Source organism: Nannospalax galili, unplaced genomic scaffold (assembly GCF_000622305.1).
Source record: "Nannospalax galili isolate Female #2095 unplaced genomic scaffold, S.galili_v1.0 scaffold2019, whole genome shotgun sequence".
NCBI lineage: Eukaryota > Metazoa > Chordata > Mammalia > Rodentia > Spalacidae > Nannospalax > Nannospalax galili.
Genome location: NW_008342625.1, coordinates 542589 through 560188, shown reverse-complemented (window position 1 = coordinate 560188; position 17600 = coordinate 542589). Strand labels below are relative to the sequence as shown.

General features: G+C 43.5%; 1 protein-coding gene across 17 annotated transcripts in view; it reads left to right on the top strand.

Annotated features, from left to right (window-relative positions):
- Eif4g3 (eukaryotic translation initiation factor 4 gamma 3) overlaps positions 1–17600 on the top strand; it is a 327817-nt gene that overhangs the window by 278434 nt on the left and 31783 nt on the right. For 16 of the 17 annotated variants that reach the window (XM_029566179.1, XM_008838616.3, XM_029566184.1 and 13 more), the window contains 6 exons: positions 816–920; positions 1801–1933; positions 5565–5659; positions 8932–9025; positions 13925–14042; positions 17302–17522. In XM_029566179.1, coding sequence (XP_029422039.1) covers positions 816–920; positions 1801–1933; positions 5565–5659; positions 8932–9025; positions 13925–14042; positions 17302–17522 — 766 coding nt within the window. The remainder of the gene's footprint in view (positions 1–815; positions 921–1800; positions 1934–5564; positions 5660–8931; positions 9026–13924; positions 14043–17301; positions 17523–17600) is intronic. The other variant, XM_017799505.2, reaches the window with a different exon arrangement.

Genomic DNA, 17600 nt, shown 5'->3' with positions numbered 1-17600 from the left:
TGCATAACCTCTGAATTTACCAGGGTTATGTTTGGGTGTGATTGTAAGTCCCATATTGGGTGGTTGTACAAGATTGGGTTTATTTCTCCCCATGTTAACAAAGTTCAGAGGCAACTAGTTTTTCCAGCCCAACAACCTTCAGTGTTCTGTTCTCTGAAATTGTAGGAAAAGGAGCAAAAGACAGCCATTTCTCTTAAGGAAGTTCCCAGAACTGCAATATAACATTTCTAGGGAACCTGGCAAATGTAGACTTCATTGAGTGGGTGGTCATATGCTCAATTAAAATGGTCCTGCCAGGGCTAGTGCGATGGCTCAGCAGGTAAAGGCACTTACCTCCAAGTCTGAATTTGATCCTTAAGACCCACATGATTGAAAAAGAGAATTAACTCCTGAAAGTTGTCCTCTGACCTTCACACATGAGCCCACACACATACACATAATCACATAATAAGTAGGTAGGTAGAAGGTAAATAAGTGAATAGGTAGCAGGTAGATAAGTGGGTAGGTATATAGACAGGTAAGTGGGTAGGTAGATAAATGTAAAGAAATGGCACTGCTAATTTCACGATCACTTTCAATTGTAAGAGTAAATGATATTCCTAAGCCATTTAAAATAGTACGTGGTACTGTATGTAGTATGGCGGCACACACCTGCAGTCCCAGCATTGAGGAAGCTAAGGCAGAAGGATCACAAATTTGAGGCTGTCCTGGTGTGCATAGCAAGACGTTTTCTAACAGGAAAAAAGATAAAAGTATGTGGTAAAGTGAAAGTTTAATTTCTCAGCCAGGAATACTGGTGATTTTATCTGTTGCAGCCACGTATGGACCAGTACTTTAACCAGATGGAGAAAATTGTGAAAGAAAGAAAAACTTCATCCAGGATTCGATTTATGCTTCAAGATGTGATAGACCTGAGGCTGGTATGTGAGGAAGACTCCATCTCTTTGAGGAACTGGGTTCCTTCTGTACTATTCTGTTCCCCTCCCTTCTCACCCCAGCTGTGGTTTTAGCTGCCTCTTCTCTTAGTTTAACTCATGCAGGGAATGTACCACAGCTGAAAGTGAGCCTAGGCCCCAGCTCATTCCTGTCTTGCATTCAGGCCAGAGAGTTGATGAGGACTCTTCATCTTACTAAGCCCGAGTTTGACATCGGGATCCTTCTTAATACCAAAGCCTTAATCAGCTGATGAATTCAAATGCTGAATTCATCTTGTTTTCCATCCATGCCTTCTGCCACTTACACGCATTTCAAATGTTGGAACTGTAGTTAGGAATAGAAGGAGACAAGTTTTGTCCTCATGAGAGGATAAAGCAGCATCGTATGGTACTCTAGGTAGGGTACCAGTCATAATATTGGAGGAAGTCACAGCCTGGACTAAGTATTTGCAGCCCATGGTACACAGCCCCTGGAGTCCTCATCCTTCCTGGCCCTACTTTATGTCCCAGATCAGAGTATAGAGAATGATGACAAACACCTTTGGGCCAGTTCTTCCCTGTCTTTCTGTCCATCAGTTGTTGGGGTGTGCAGTATACAACTGTCCAGAGTTGGGAATTTAAAGTGACATGTATCAGCTGTGACACCTGAGAAGTGTAGAGTTCCAGAGTGGTAGGTATTTATATGATTCTGGTAGTCAAAAGTGCGGGCTTTTAGTTTATTTTATTTTGACAATTATTACTATTGTATATGGTGCTGAGGATTGAACTCAGGACCTTGCACATGCCAGGCAAGTACTCTACCACTCATCTATATTCCCAGCCCTTTTAGTAACATTTTCTTGACTTCATATTTCTATTCTTACAGTGTAATTGGGTATCACGAAGAGCAGATCAAGGGCCTAAAACTATAGAGCAGATTCACAAAGAAGCCAAAATAGAAGAACAAGAGGAGCAAAGGAAGGTCCAGCAACTCATGACCAAGGAGAAGAGAAGACCAGGTGAGGGCAGAGGCCATTGAGCTAGGAGAACCAGGAAGCCTGCAGGGCGGAGATGTTAAGAATTCGCTACCCAGGGCTGAAATGAGGTTACAAAGAACAGAGAGGCAGTTGTTAAGCAACGTCACGTCACCTGAAAACTAGTTCATGACTGAAACGAGAGTGTAGAACTGAAGTGCGTTTTGACTTCTGCAAAGCCAGGAATTCTCAAGACTCTAGGAAATCTCCCTATCAGAGCAGTAGTGAGAGGCCTGAAAAGTGGAAAACAGTTCTTCCTCTGAAAACTTAGTCTGTCTGGGAGGCTCTAACTCATCTAGGAAACATTCAAGTGAACAGACAGGGTCCTCAATTACCAAATGTACTCTCCATTAAGGCTGTTAAATTTTAGAGTTAAAAATGCTTTGAAGGGCTGGAGAGGTGGCTCAGGGACTAAGAGTACTGGCTGTTCTTGCGGAGGACCCAGGTTCAGTTCGCAGCACCTACCTTGCAGCTAACAACCATCTGTAATTCTAGTCCAGGGGATCCAGTGTTTTCTTCTGACCTCCTTGGCCATTGCATGCATGGGTGCACTTACATACATGCAGGGAAAACACTCATGTACATAAAAAATTTTGTTTGAGAACAGAATAGAAGGAAGTTAGACAGTCAGAAGAAATCTTTATGTGAAGGAACACTGGACCTGGCCTTAAAGAATAGTTGGTATTTTGAAAAGGTTTCAGTCATGAAATTAAATAACCTTCCAAAAGGAATAAACAAGCCTGATGGGAGTAAAACTTAAGTGTTTAGAAGGAATGGGAAAATGTTTGAAAGAATTGAGATCAAGAACTTGAGACTTGATTTTGGTTTATAGGAGTCTTAAGTTTATAAACAAAGGAGTAATGTCATACTAGTTACCTCTGACAAGATTTGGTATTTCACTGGGGGGAGGGGTGCTAGGGGTGTGAGGTTTCTATCAGCTCCATGCTTATTGTATGAGTCAAAGGGGTACATTGAGCTCAGCAAAGGAATTGTTGCTGAGATCCTGTGTGCAAGGAGGTGAGACTTTGTGACAGTTAAAATAGAAAGGACAAGGCAGGTATAATGATGTGAAGAACAGGAAAGATACTTTCTACCTGAGAAACTCATCTGTTGACGAGGTTAGGGACCTTGGACTTGGAAACCTTTTTCAAAGAGAAATGGCAGTTTTCTATTGAGCTTGAGATAAACATAGGCCATATTATTGCACCGTGTGCTTCAGGGTGCAGGGTAGCCACCGTAGCCAATATCTTCTCCCTGCAGAGATTGAAGAGAGGTGTGGTACACCATGCTAGATCTTGTAGTGTAGCAGCTAAAAGCTTACTTGGGAGCCTGCCTGGCTTTGAATGTTAGCTCTACTAGCTGTGTTTTCTTGCCCAAGTTGCTTTCTTATAAAATGGAATTGTGTGAGGATTTATGCCTTGTCTAGCAAGGCATCCCACTCAGAGGAAACACTCAATTTCTATTAGCTGTTACTTAACGCAGACACAGTTGCACCATCATGAAGCTGTTACAAACTGACTCTTCTAGACAAGAAAATTTGCTCTCAGGTTTCATGGGATTGCTCCCCTGACTCACCTTTTTCACCCAGGACTTAACACTCCACCTGTCAGGTAATGACTTGCATTTACTGCTAAACTAAACAGAAAGAATTGGGGAAGAGGTTAAGGAGATCCTTACAATGTTAAGAAATGGAGGATGCTCACATATGATTCAAGGAAAATAACATTTATTAGAGAATGGGGCAGATAAGGAGAAGTGGGGGGAGAGCTAGGGTATAGGTGCTGTAGGAAGAGGAAAGCTGAGAGTCTGTTGATCAGGACGTCAGGTAGCAGAGAGGTCAAGGAGCTTGTGTGGCCAGAGCAGCCCTCACAGGGTGGTGCCTCACCACTCATTCATCTTCCAGGCAGCAGATGCTGAGTGCTGTCCCTTAACAAGAGACAAAGACTCTTCCTTCATACAACTGAGGTGGCAATAAACAAATACAGAAATAGAAAATATCATTTGTCAAAACAACTTTGTTCTGTGCAAAGCTAAAGAGGCAGTGGGGACTGCAAGTCTTGACAAACAGACTGCAAATTATTATTCACCTACCACGGTCAAGTTCAGAGGACAAGTTGAAGGAGTTGATTCTCTCTTTCCATCGTGTGGGTCCCAGAGATCAACCTCAGGTCATAAGACTTGGGGACACGTACCTTTACACACTGAGCTATCTCACCTGCCCAGGGGTTGCAATTTAAAATAGGGAGGTTGGGGAGCCTGTTCATCTTGGTGCTTTTGAGCAGGGACCTGTAGCAGGTAAAGGGGAGGAGTTTCCACAATGTGGAAAGAGGGGTTTAGTTAAAGGGAACAGAAAGTACAAAAGCCCTGAAGCAGTGTTTTCTAGGAACAGGAGGAGGAGGAGGCCAGTGTGGCTAGAGCTCAGCTCCTGCCCCTGCCCCTGCAGGCGCTGCTCCACAATAGAAGTGGGAAGCAGTGGGGGACCAGAGTCCTGAGAGTTGAATGTAGGCCATTTGTAAAGATTGTGTTTTTTTTCCCCTCTCAGTGAGAGGAAGATAGCTAGCCATGTTTCAGAAAAGTGGCAAGGTATCTGCACTTTACTAGAAGCGTGCCAACTGCCACAGCATACACAGAAGCAGGCACTGGCCACCCGCAAGTTCTTAGCCTCATCTGGGAAGCTAAATAAAACACTGGTTTTGATTGTAAAGGAGGCTGGATTCCATATTATATTTGTTTTGTTTTTTATCTATTTTTTCTTTTGGTCTTTGCGAGACAGGGTCTACCAACTGGCCTGGAACTCACTGTGCAGACCAGGCTGACCTCGAACTCACAGAGATCCACCTGCCTCTGCCTCCCAAGCGCTGGGACTAAAGGCGTGTACCAGCATGACTGGCCTCCTGCTCTGTTTTATCTTTTATTTTTGAGAAGTGGTCTTGACATATAAGCGTGGCTAACCTGAAACTCACTGTGTAGCCTAGTCTGGCCTCCAGTTCCTGATCCTCTTGCTTCTGCCTTCCATGTGCTAGGATTGCCACCATGCCTGACTTTGCATCTATTTTGAAGGTTGGATTCACATGATGTCCTGACAAGTAGACATGAAATTTAAGAAAAAAAAAAAAAAATGGTTAGGATTTTCCTCCTGAACACCTAAAGGGTTGGAGAAGCAGTGTTTGAGAAGTGAAAAGGCATATTGCATCCCCACATCATTCAGTGAGCTAAACTTTAGACAGTAAAGTCCATCCAACTTTCCCAAATGTTGTCGTCATTAACTATAATACCAGACTTAGCCTGCGCCTTGTCCAGTGCTACGTTAAGTAGTCATTTGTGTCAGTTGGTTTCTTCTAGGTCAGTAATGTTTCCTTGAAAACAGCGGAAGCAGAGTGATGTGCTCGGTATTCTTATGCTATGGGAAGTAGGGGACTGCCAGGCCAGCTTTGCCGGCATACACCCATATGTAGCTCACCTGGTCTACATAGTGAGACTCCATTGCCAAAAAGAACTGCCATTATTAGTTAAACAGCTCGCTTTGTCATTTTCCTCAGTTTTGATTGGCAAGGCTCAGTTGACATTGTGCCAAACTGATTTGAGGTGATAAGAGACTGACCGGCTCTCCCCACAGGTGTCCAGAGAGTGGACGAAGGTGGGTGGAACACTGTCCAAGGAGCCAAGAACAGTCGGGTTCTGGACCCCTCCAAATTTTTGAAAATCACTAAGGTGAGTGTGACATTTGAAAGACCTCACAAGACCAGGTGCATACCTGTAACCTAGCACTTAGAGGGTAGAGGAAGGAGGGTCAGAAGCTTAAGGTCATCCTCAGCTAATTAGTAAGTTTAAGACCAGCCTAGGCTATGTGAGACCCTATCTCAAAAAAGCCCTGTGTGGTGGCACACATCTGTAAGCCTAGCACTTAGAAAGCTGGGGCAATGGATTGCTATGAGCTTGTGGCCAGCCAGGACTATATAAACAGACAGAGCAGTTTGTGACATCGCTGTCATGTGTTTCAAGGTCCTTCTTGCTTATATAAAATAGCCATATTGCATGTTTGTGGATTGATCACTTTTGGATACCTGTCTTTTTCTGCAAGTTGGAACTGATCAGTGCTTTCCACGTGCCTTACATAGGCCTTTTTATTTCTTTGAGCATTTTGTAAACACATTTTGTAATCTTAGAGTTCTAAGATGCATATATAACAAATGACAATAAATGAGCATGGTGGCACTCACCTTTTGGTCCCAGCATTCGGGAGGTAGAGGAGGGCGGGTCTCTGAAATCCAAGCCAGAGAAAAGTATTTTCTCCTAGCAGATGTTTTCACCATAAATTGATTACTATAACTAGGTAAAGAACTTGAGAAAGTGGAATTAAGTTTGCTCAGAATGGAACCTTGCCGAATTTCATGGGTTACAAGTCAGTTGCCAGTGTCCCTTAACCCTCCCCTGTAGTACACTGTCTAGTTCTGATCACTGGCATCCTCTAGCAGAACCCTAAGGTCCACCCTGGCTGATGGGAAAAATCAGGGTGAAATGGAAAAGTGGCACAGAGTAAAACAGTGCTGGGTGAGTTTGAGGCTATCCTGGGCTACATAATGAGTTTGAGAACAACCTGAAGTCTAAAGAGGCCCTGCGCCCCAAAAGGTAAAAGAATGGAAATAAAATGAGCAAAGCTGTTTGCACCCTCTTAATTCTGTTAATGCTTTGCCTCAGGGAGAAATCTCTTTCAGTCTCTCTCTTTTTTTTTTTTTGTCTTTTTGAAACAGGGTCTCCCTGTAGTTCCAGCTGACGTGAACTCACTATGTAGACCAGGCTGGCCTTGAACTTGCAAGGATCTGCCTGCCTCTGCCTCCTGAGTGCTGGGATTAAAGGCGTGTACCACTATGCCTGGCATCAGTCTCTCTTTTTTAAGCAGAGGATGGCTTTGAACTCTAGGCAGTACTCTGCCTTGGCCTCCTGAGTGCTGGGACTTCAGGTGTGTACCTGGCTGGCTCTGGATGACTTGGTTAGCTAGGGTCCTGTGCGATGAGAGTCTGTACCTCATTCTAGTTATGTCCTAGAGCAAGAATTTCATTGCTGAATGCAACTTGATTCTGATCCATTTCTAGAAATGAAGTTTTAACTAAAATCTTATGTTTAAAGAATTCCTCCAATATCAATATTTAATATAACAAATGTGAGATTGGGTGTGGTGACACGGGCCTTTAATCCTAGTACTTGGGAGGCAGAGGTAGGCAGATCTCTGTGAATTTGAGGCCAGGTTAGCCAGCACTGTATAGTGAGACCGTGTTTCAAAAACCCAAATTAATAATCATAATAAAAATAACAAATGTGTTTTTACTTACAGTTTTGGGCATGGACATTACAAAATGAACACTGTATATAATAGAATGTCCAGGGGCAGGTGAGACGGCTTAGTGGGCAAAATGCTTGCTGTTGAAACCTAAGGATGCAGTAGTGCCCAGCACTCCTGTGGCAAGCTAGGAGACAGCGTCCCAGCCAGCTGGCCTCCACACATAATAGCAAACAGGAGACCCTGTTTCAACAAGGTAGAAGGCAAGGACCAATACCCGAAGTGGGCCTCTAACCCACACATGTACTCCATAGCACATGAGTGCCCAGACTCACATACCATATACACACAAAGATTTTTAAAAGCAGTGCTGGAAAGATGGCTCAGCAGTTAAGAGCATTGGCTGCTCTTGCAGAGGACCCAGATTGAGTTCCCAGCACCCACATGGTGGCTAACATCCATCTGTAACTCCAGTTCCAGGATCTGATGTCCTCTTCTGACTTCTGCAAGTATTTCATGCATGAGTGCACTTACATACATGTAGGAAGAATACTCATACACATAAAATAAAAATAATAAATCACTGAAAAGGTTTTTAAAAACAAAGACCCTCCTGTATGTGTGCCATAATTTTTAAAAATATTTTATTATTTTTATTTTATGTGTACGAGTGTATTGCCTGTGTGTATGTGAGTGCACCCGTGTCATGCAATGCCGTGGAAGTCAGAAGAGGGCTTTGGATTCCCCTGGAACTGGAGTTAAGGACGGTTCACTGCCGCCATGTGGGTGCTGGGAATCAAACCCGGGTCCTCTGCAAGAGCAGTCAGTGCTCTTAACTGCTGAGCCATCTCTCCAGCCCCATGTGCCGTAATTTTAAGTATGTGAATTGTTAATAAACTTGCTGTAGACGGCTGTACTGTAGCCGTGCTTTGTGTTCTAGAAGACATTCCAAACCACTCTACATGGGGTGGGGGGGAGAGAACAAAATGCAATAGCGCCCATGTATGCAAACGGTGTATCAAACCCATTACTTTGCATGCCAACCTGAAACAATAAATTAGAAAACTCTACATAGTCATTATTGAGTCATTCCTGAGAAAGCTTGTTCTGTGGGAAGACAGTCTGGTGAACCATCAGACTGTAGAAATTCCTTTATTACTGAGGACGCCTGTCCAGCCCAACTTATATGTGTGTTGTATGATAAGAATGTGCCTGGGAGGTTGAACAAGCTTCCAGGCCTGCTCTTCTGCGCCCTGCCCCACCCTACATTCTCTTTCTTCATAGGCCCCTTTATCCTGATTCCAGCCCCATCGTCAAATAGCCTGTTGACCTGTTTATTTGATGTATAATGTGTGGTATTGCTGAGCTACTTGTATTATGTGTACACTCTTTTTTCCTTCTTTTAAATTACTGGGCATTCTATAAGAGGAGTCAGTAGAAGCTGCTTATTTCATTTGGCAGATTAGTAAGCCATGCTAGCTGCAAGGACCTGAGTGAATTCTGGAAGCTGCTGCCTTCACACTGTTTAGTGAAGCCAAGTCAAAGGAGGTACTTTAAGGGCTGTGAAATCCACTTGTTGAGCAGTTTGTTAAACTGGCACTCCAGACAACACTCTGTTGCTAAAATTGGTTTTAGTGCACCAACTGAAGAAGAAATCCATTCTAGACTGTTTCCTGAAAGTGACCTGTGGCCGCTTGTGTTACAGCCCACCATTGACGAGAAAATTCAGCTGGTACCAAAGGCACAGCTGGGCAGCTGGGGGAAAGGCAGCAGCGGGGGAGCAAAGGCAAGCGACACTGGTATGTGTGGAAGGCCCTTCTCGGCTGGATGCGTCTCTTAACCCCTTTGCCTCGAAATGCTCTCCTGGCATCGAGGAAACTATTTTAGGAAAAGGTCTGTAGACTAATCATGCCTTGACTTTTAATGATGACCCTCACTAATAGAATCAAGGATTTCCTTTTCGGTAAGAAGCTTTCCAAACTTGAACTCTAAGAATTAAAGTTTTTAAAGATTTTATTATTTTTATGTGTGTGTGTGTGTGTGCCTGTGTGAGTGTATCTTCCCCTCCCATGTGTACGTGTGCGCACATACCTGCAGGAGCCTTTTGAGGCCTGAATTAAGAGTGTGTCAGATGCCCTGAAACTGGAGTTATAAGATGTTGTAAGTTTATAAGTTGTAAGCTGTTATGTGGGTACTGGGAACTGAACCCCTCTCTTCTCTGCCAGAGCAGTACAGGCTCTTAACCACTGAGCCATTTCTCCAGTCCCAGAAAATGTTTTTAGTTAAGCTGTTTAACAGTATATTTTGTATATTTCTTTTATTTTATTTATTTATTTAACAAGCTCTAAGAAGTTACTATGTAAACTTAGAAAGTAGCTCAAAGTGGTATCGTTGGACTGATCCTACAAAGAACCATACCTGGGTTTTTTTTTTTTTTTTTTAATGTGTCTGAGTGTATTGTATGCATGTGTGTAAGTGCACCCATGTCATGCAGTACCCACAGTGGTCAGAAAGTGTCAGATCCTCTGGAACTGGAGTTACAGATGGTTGTTAGCAGCCCAGTAGGTGCTGGGAACTGAATCTGGGTCCTCTGTAAGAGCAGTCGGTGCTTTTAATTGCTGAGCCATCTCTCTAGCCCCAGCCATGCCGTTTAATATTTTTAATATATACATGGTAATTCTTCATATATTAGGGGTACAATATATCATTTCAATACCTGTACGCAGTGCATAGTGATTGGAGTAGTTGGCATGTTTGTCAGCTCATTTATCTTATTTCTGTAGTACTGCGGATTGAACCCAGGGCCCTGCATATGTGAGGTAGGCACTCTTAACACTGAGACATATCCCCCATCCTATTTTGTGTCTGTGTCTCTGTGTGTGTGTGTGCGTGCGTGCTTGCGTGCCTGCGTGTGTGTGTGTGTGTGTGTGTGTGTGTGTGTGTGTGTGTGTGTGTGTGTTGGGAGCATTCAAGATCCTCCCTAACACCAAGTGTGGTAACTTGCTGTAATCCTACAGAAGAATCACTATGAGTTCCAGGCCAGCCTGGGCTATGGTTGAATTCCAGGACAGCCTAGTCTAAAGAGTAAGACTCTAGGGGCTGACTAAATGTTTCAGTGGGTAAAAGCACTCATGGGACAAACCTCCTGAGTTCAAGCCTCAGGAGTTGCATGAAAGTAGAAAGAGAGAACCAACTCTGTACTCCACTTGTGTGCCCTAGCATATGTATGCAAGCATCACATACCATAATAATAAAATGATTTTATTTATTTATTTTTATTTCATATGTATGAGTGTTATGCCTGCGTGTGTGTAAGTGCACCCGTGTTATGGAGGACAGAAGAGGGCATCAGATCTCCCTGGAACTGGAGATACAGATGGTTGTTAGCCACCAGGTGGGTGCTGCAATTCAAACCCAGATCTTCTGCAAGAACAGCCAGTGCTCTTAAATTCTGAGCCATCTCTGCAGCCCCAATAATGTTTTTAAAATGAGTGAGAAGGTCATGGTTCAGCAAGTGATTGTGCTTGCTGCCAAGTGTGACGGCCTGAGTTCCGTCTCTGGAACTCTTATGGTGGAAAGAGAACCAGCTCCTACAAGTTGTCCTCCGATCTTCACACGCTGCATGCTGTGGCACATGCACATACGTGCACACACACAAATAAATATTTAAAAAGAAAAGAAAATAATGAGATCCTATCAAAAAAAAAACAAAAAACAAATAACAACGAAATAAAAATAATCCTCTCTACTAGCTATTTCAGAATAGCCATTGGCCATTGTCAGCTGTGGCTGTCATACCCTGCAGAGCATTCTTCCCTTCAGGCTATATAATTAGAACCTTTATCTGTGCTCTGTTGTTTTGGATCACAAAGAACCCTAGTACACAGAAACATGGAGGTTTAAAAGAATGAAGAAGTAGATGGAAATATTTTTCAAAATCTTTTACCAAAACTGAGATTTTAACTGGGCAAGATGTTGTATCCTTATAATCCCAGGTCTTGAGCAGCAGAGGCAGGAGGATCATGACTTCAAAGCCAACCTCAGCTTCATAATGGCCTTGAGGCCAACCTGGGTTACTGGAGGCCCTGGCCCCCAAAAGGAAAAAAACACCTCAGATTTTGAGCACCACATCTTTTTGTATGTGCCTATAATGCCAACACTTGGGAGATGAAGGCAAGAAGGTCACAAGTTCAGTGCCTGCCTGAGCTACATAGTAGAACCCATCTTTAAAAAACTAGGTGAGGAGCCAGGCATGGTGGCTCATGCCTGTAGATCCAGCACTTGGGAGGCAGAGACAAGTGGATCTTTGTGAGTTCAAGGCCAGCCTGGTCTACATGGTGAGTTCCAGGACAGGTGGGCCTACAGGGAGACCCTGTTTCAAAAAGAACAAAAAGCAAACAAAAAAACTAGGTGAGGCTAGGTGTGTTGACATACATAGTAATGCTAGCATGCAGGGTGCTGAGGCAGGAGGATTGCCACAAGTCATAGATATGCAGCTATATACCAAGTACCAGACCAGACACAGCTGCCTGGCCAGACCCTGCCTCAAAACAACAGCAGCAACAGTAAGAAAAACAAAAACAAGTCGGGCGTGGGGACACATCATCCAGAAGTGTATGGGGAGCAGAAACTGGAGTTCATGGGCTACTTAACAGAAAAGAAAGACATAAAGTTGGGGGATTTGGAGTCAGGAGTAGATCTGAAAGGACTTAAGGGGATGAATGTGATTGAGTTTACTCAAAATACATTTTATGAAATTCTCAATAAAAATGCTTTATTAAATAAAACAATGTTTATACAAACCACACAATCTAGTGGCTTGGGGATTTAGCTTAGTGGTTGTGCTCTTACCTAAAAAGCACAAGGCCCTGGATTTGGTCCTCAGCTCCCCGCCCCCAATTTTTTTTTTTTGCAAAAAATCTCAGTGTTTTAAGTAAGTTTACCATTTTGTGTTGGGCTCCATTCCTTGTTACCCTCTATCCTGTAAGGCTGAATATGGTCTTTCAGCCAAAGGTTGAACATGTCTGGATCATTGACGTGTGTCTTAATACGTAAAGAAGTCCAGTGGACCAAAGAAAAGCTGAGAAATTTCAAGTTTGTTTGTTTTCTTTAATCATTGTTTATTTAGTTCATTGCATAGTCTTATGTCAATGAAGTCATTCATTGTATTGGGATCTGTGGGTGTCACTGTTTTTCCGGCTTTCCTCATCCTTGTGTTCCTGTGCCCTACTCAGGATATCTTAGTGCTAGGTTTTTGTTTTTTGTTTTTCGGGTTTTGTTTTTGAGATAGGCTCTCATATATCCCAGGCTGGCCTAGAGCTCACAGTGTAGCTGAGGAAGAACTTGAACTCCTGATTCTCCTGCCACACCTTCTGAGTTCTGTGATTACAGGTTTGCCACCACACTTGGCTAAATATAATTTTTAAAGGCAGAAATTTTGATGAACAAATTTCTGGGCTCTTTAATATGGAAATTCCCTATAATATACTTCTCAGCGTATGGTAGTAGGTGATCACAAAGATTGGCATAACCCTAATTGTTAGAAATTACTGGTCTTGAGCCAGGTGTGGCATATGCCTTTGATCCTAGCACCTGGGAGGCAGAGGCAGAGGCAGGATGATCTCTGAATTCAAGATTAGCCTGATCTACATATTGAGTTCCAGGCTAGCTGGGTCTACAGGGATACAGGGAGACCCTGTCTCAGCAGTTAAGAGCACTGACTGCTCTTGCAGAGGACCTAGGTTAAATACACAGTACCCACACAGCTAAAAAAAGTGTCCATAACTCCAGTTCCAAGGGATCTGAAATCCTCTTCTGGCCTTCTTGGCATTGCAGTGACACAGGTGCACTTACATACATGCAGGCAGAGCACTAATGCACATAAAAATAAAAAAAAATTTTAGATATTAAAAAAGAAATTACTGGTGTCCACCATTGACCTTCTGAACTTTCTCAGCTCTGGTCCCCCTCCACACTCAGAAGTGCTCTCTTGCTTAATAAACTATCTCCATTTTTACCACTTTATTTTTTTTAAGTTACTAACTTAAGGCTGGGAATGTAATTCAGGTAGTAGAGTACTTGCCTGGCATGCACAAAACCCTGGGTTTGATCCCCAATAATGGCAAAACGAGGTGTGGTGGTAAAGAATGCCTATAATCCCAGCACCTAGAGTCAGAAAAATCAGAAGTTCAAAGTCATCCTGGGCTATATAATAGATTCCAGACCAGCCCAGGCTACACAAGATCCTATTTTTCAAAAAGGTGTCAGCTGAACTGGAGAAATGGCTCACTGGTTAAGAACATGGGCTGCTTTTGCAGAGGACCAGGTTCGGTTCCTAGTACCCACATGGCAGCTAACAACCATCCATCCGTATGACCTCTTCTGGCCTCCACTGGCATTGCATGCACATGGTACACTTATATTTTTAAAAAGGGGGGTGGGCATTGGAGAGAGAATTTCCTGGTCTCAGTCAGGTGCCAAGGAGTCCCCCTGCTGTCCCACCTACTTGGGAGTGTTCTACAGGAGCGTTGCTTGAACCCAGGAGTTCGAGGCCAGCCTGGCCAACATAAACCTATCTCAGATTTAAAAAACCAATTTCTGGTCTCAGACCTTACTCCAACGAGGCAAAAAAAAAAAAAAAAAAGTGTGCATTTTAAGTATGTAATTTGTATTTTTTTCTAAATCTACAATACCTATAGATGCCTTACGGTCAAGCGCTTCCAGTTTAAATAGATTCTCTCCTCTGCAACCTCCAGCACCAGCAGGGTCACCGTCAGCCACACCCTTAGAGTTTGAGTCCCGAAGGGCATTAACCAGGTGAGCATCTGCTTTTGTTTACTAAAGGCTGTCCTGCTTGTCAGTGTCTGTCTGTCATATACATGCATTCTGTCTGTCTCACACATGGATTATGGTGATAATCTTATGCATGTGTTCTTATCATTAAAGTTGGCTTCTTCCTTTAATCTTGACACAGTAATTTCTTGGCTTTAGGATGCGGCAGAATGAGAGGGAAGGGCAGGTTATGTGGCGGTACTTTGTTCCACCCAGCTAGGACTCCAGGCATGTCTGGGGCCTGCGAGGCTTCTGCCAAGATGCTGACTAGCCTCGTTCTCATCAGGCATGTCAGTTCAGGAACATGACCTCCGTGACCTGTATCCCCCTCTAACAGCATTCTTCAAGTGAGGTCTGAGGTGATCCTCTGCAGTCTCTGGGCCCATTTGACTATTTTTCTTTCCTTTTTGTTTCCTTTTAGTGTTTTACAATTAGCTGACATCAGTCATGCCAAATACTGGGTTTTGTTGCTGTATCTTTGTGCCTGCGGATCTTCCTTTGCATTTATGGGGCTGCCATAGTCGAGCATTCTTTGGCTGTTTACGTAGAATAGTTGAGAACCTATAGCAGTGGCAGCTGAAGTTTCTTTTGACTCCCAAACTTTTGTGTTATTATTTGAATGAGTTTCTTTGGATAGACTTTTTAGACTGTGTGGCTCATTCCTTGGGCTTCGGAAACAGTCCGCGTAGCACAAGCCAACTGTTCAAGAGCGCTTAGACTGTGGTCCAGCCCTACTGTGAATTTCCTGGTGCCTGTGTTCTAAGTACTTGCATATGCTCATTGGTTCCCGTTTGTCTGGCCCAAGTCTTTCCCCTCCTTGCCTTTTACTTTGCTGCTTCTGAACTGCCATGGTCAAGAGACTGTTGACCTGGCAGGTTAAAATTGTCTAACCAAAGAGTCAGCAGAGAGACATGCAGGGTCCTTCTTCAAAGTAATAAAGCACATGGCTTTGGCTTCAAGTAATTCCCATATGTGAAGTTTCTGGAAAAATAAGACTGTCACCATGACCATGTGGTGTTTCTGGAAAATTAAGAGTGTCATCATACAGCTTAAGGAGTGAGGCCATGACTTGTGGTGTTTCTGGAAAATTAAAAGTATCATCATACAGGGTTAAGGACTGAGGCCATGACCTGTGGTGCTTGTCTCCTGCCATTTGTTCAATTCTTGCTTCCATCTGTCTGTCTTTTTTCTTGAGCATTTTATGAGCTAAAGTAAGGCATTAGCACTGACACTTAAAATTTATTACATTTATTTATTGGGGGGGCACACATGTCGTGGTACATACATGAGGAGGTAAAGTCGGTTCTTTCTAACACATAGGTCCTGGAGATGGAACTCAGGTCATCAGGCTTGGCAGCAAGTTCCTTTACCTGCTGGGACATCTCACAGGCCTCCACTTCTATTGTTATTTTTTATTCTGTATTCTAAGAATACAATTATTTAGATGATATTCACCTGCTACGTCTTCTCTCCCAACTCCTCCTAGACCTAGATATTCCCTCCACATCCTCCTCCCTACTTAATGTCTTCTCCTTTTTTTTAACCACTGAGTACAGTTAGCACTGCACATATACTCATGAGTGTTTGGCTATCCACTATAGCTTGGACAGCCTACCATGGGCCACATTCATGAGGAAGCCTGGCCTCCCTCAGCAGACATCATCTACCAAAAGCAATAGTACTTTGTTGTTGTTGTTGTTGTTTTGTTTTTGAGACAGGGTCCCCCTGTAGCCCCTGCTGGCCTAGAACTCACAGAGAGACCCCCCCCACCTCAACCTCCCAAGTGCTGGGACTAAAGGCACGCAGCACCATACCTAACTAGAATATTTTTCAACTTTGAAAACCTAAACCATCCTGTTTTATGTATAAAAGCTGATTTTTAAAAAATAACTACCCCAGGGGCTGGAGAGATGGCTTAGTGATTAAGAACACTGACTGTTCTTGCAGAAGACCCAGGCTCAAATCCCAGCACCCACATGGCAGCTAACAACTGTCTGTAACTCCAGTTCCAGAGGATCCGATAGCCTCTTCTGTCCTCCGCTGGCATTGCACGCATTGCACGACATGGGTGCACTTACCTACATGCAGGCAGTACACGCATACACATAAAATAAATAAATAAAATATTTTTAAAAAAATAACTACATCAAGGACTAACCTAAAATTTTTTTGAATAGAAATTTTTAGTGTCCTTTTTTCTACCAAAAGAAAAAGAAAAATTAAAGCATCTTAATAAGTATTTCTTTGAAAACACTGATTTTTTTTTCTTTATATGAGTTCACATACTTTGAAAATGAATTGGTGCCTTCTGTCTAAACTCAAGTGGGAGCTGGCCCAGCACTTACTGATAAGACTGACGTCCTGAGTTCAATCCTGGTACCTACATAAAGGTGGAAGGAGACTCTGTAATGTGTCCTCTGACCTCTACATGTGTGCCATGGCATGCACAAGCCCTCACACATGATAATAATTATAAGAAAATAAAGTTCTGGGGCTGGAGAGACGGCTCAGCGGTTAAGAGCACTGACTGCCCTTGCAGAAGACCCGGGTTCGATTCCCAGCATCCACATGGCAGCTATGAACCATCCTTAACTCCCGTTCCAGGGGAATCCAGTTCTAGCATTGCACAACATGGGTGCACTCACATACATGCAGGCAGTACACTCATACACATAAAATAAAAACAATAAAATATTTTTTAAAAGGGGCTGGAGAGATGGCTCAGCAGTTAACGCTGATTGTTCTTGCGGAAGACGTGGGTTTGATTCCCAGCACCCACATGGCAGCTAACCACTGTCCAAACTCCAGTTCCAGGGGATCTGACAGCTTCTTCTGTCCTCCTTGGGCACTGCACGACATGGGTGCACTTACCTATATGCAGGCATAACACCCATACACATAAAATAAAAATTAAAAAAAAAATTTTTTTAATTAAAATTAGCCGGGCGTGGTGGTACACGCCTTTAGTCCTAGCACTTGGAGGGCAGAGGCAGGCCGATCTTTTTGAGTTCAAGGCCAACCGGATCTACATAGTGAGTTCCAGGACAGCTGGGGCTACAGGGAGACCCTGTCTCAAAAAAAAAAAAAAAAAAAAAAATATTAAAAAAAGAAAAGAAAGTTCTATGTGGCAAATCAGAAAAGCTGCACTTTTGATATTAGTCCATAATACATTTAGTGCTGTTCTGTCATTTGAATGTAAAGGGGTTAGGGTTATCTTTTGAAAAGTGTTGTTTTGTCCTTTAAGTCGAGGAAGCATGGGCAGGGAGAAGAATGACAAGCCCCTCCCACCCGGGACACTGCGTCCCAACACTTTCCTGCGGGGCAGCAGCAGCAAAGACCTGCTGGACAATCAGACTCAGGAAGAGCAGCGCAGAGAGATGCTGGAGACAGTAAAGCAGCTGACCGGAGGCCTGGACGCTGACAGGGGCAGCAGCGAAGCCGAGCGGAACAAAATGAGAGAGCCAGGTGAGAGGGTCCTGGGGACAGACAGGTAGACCAAGATGCCGGCCCTAAATTCAGAAGCAAAAATACAGAGGCCTTGTG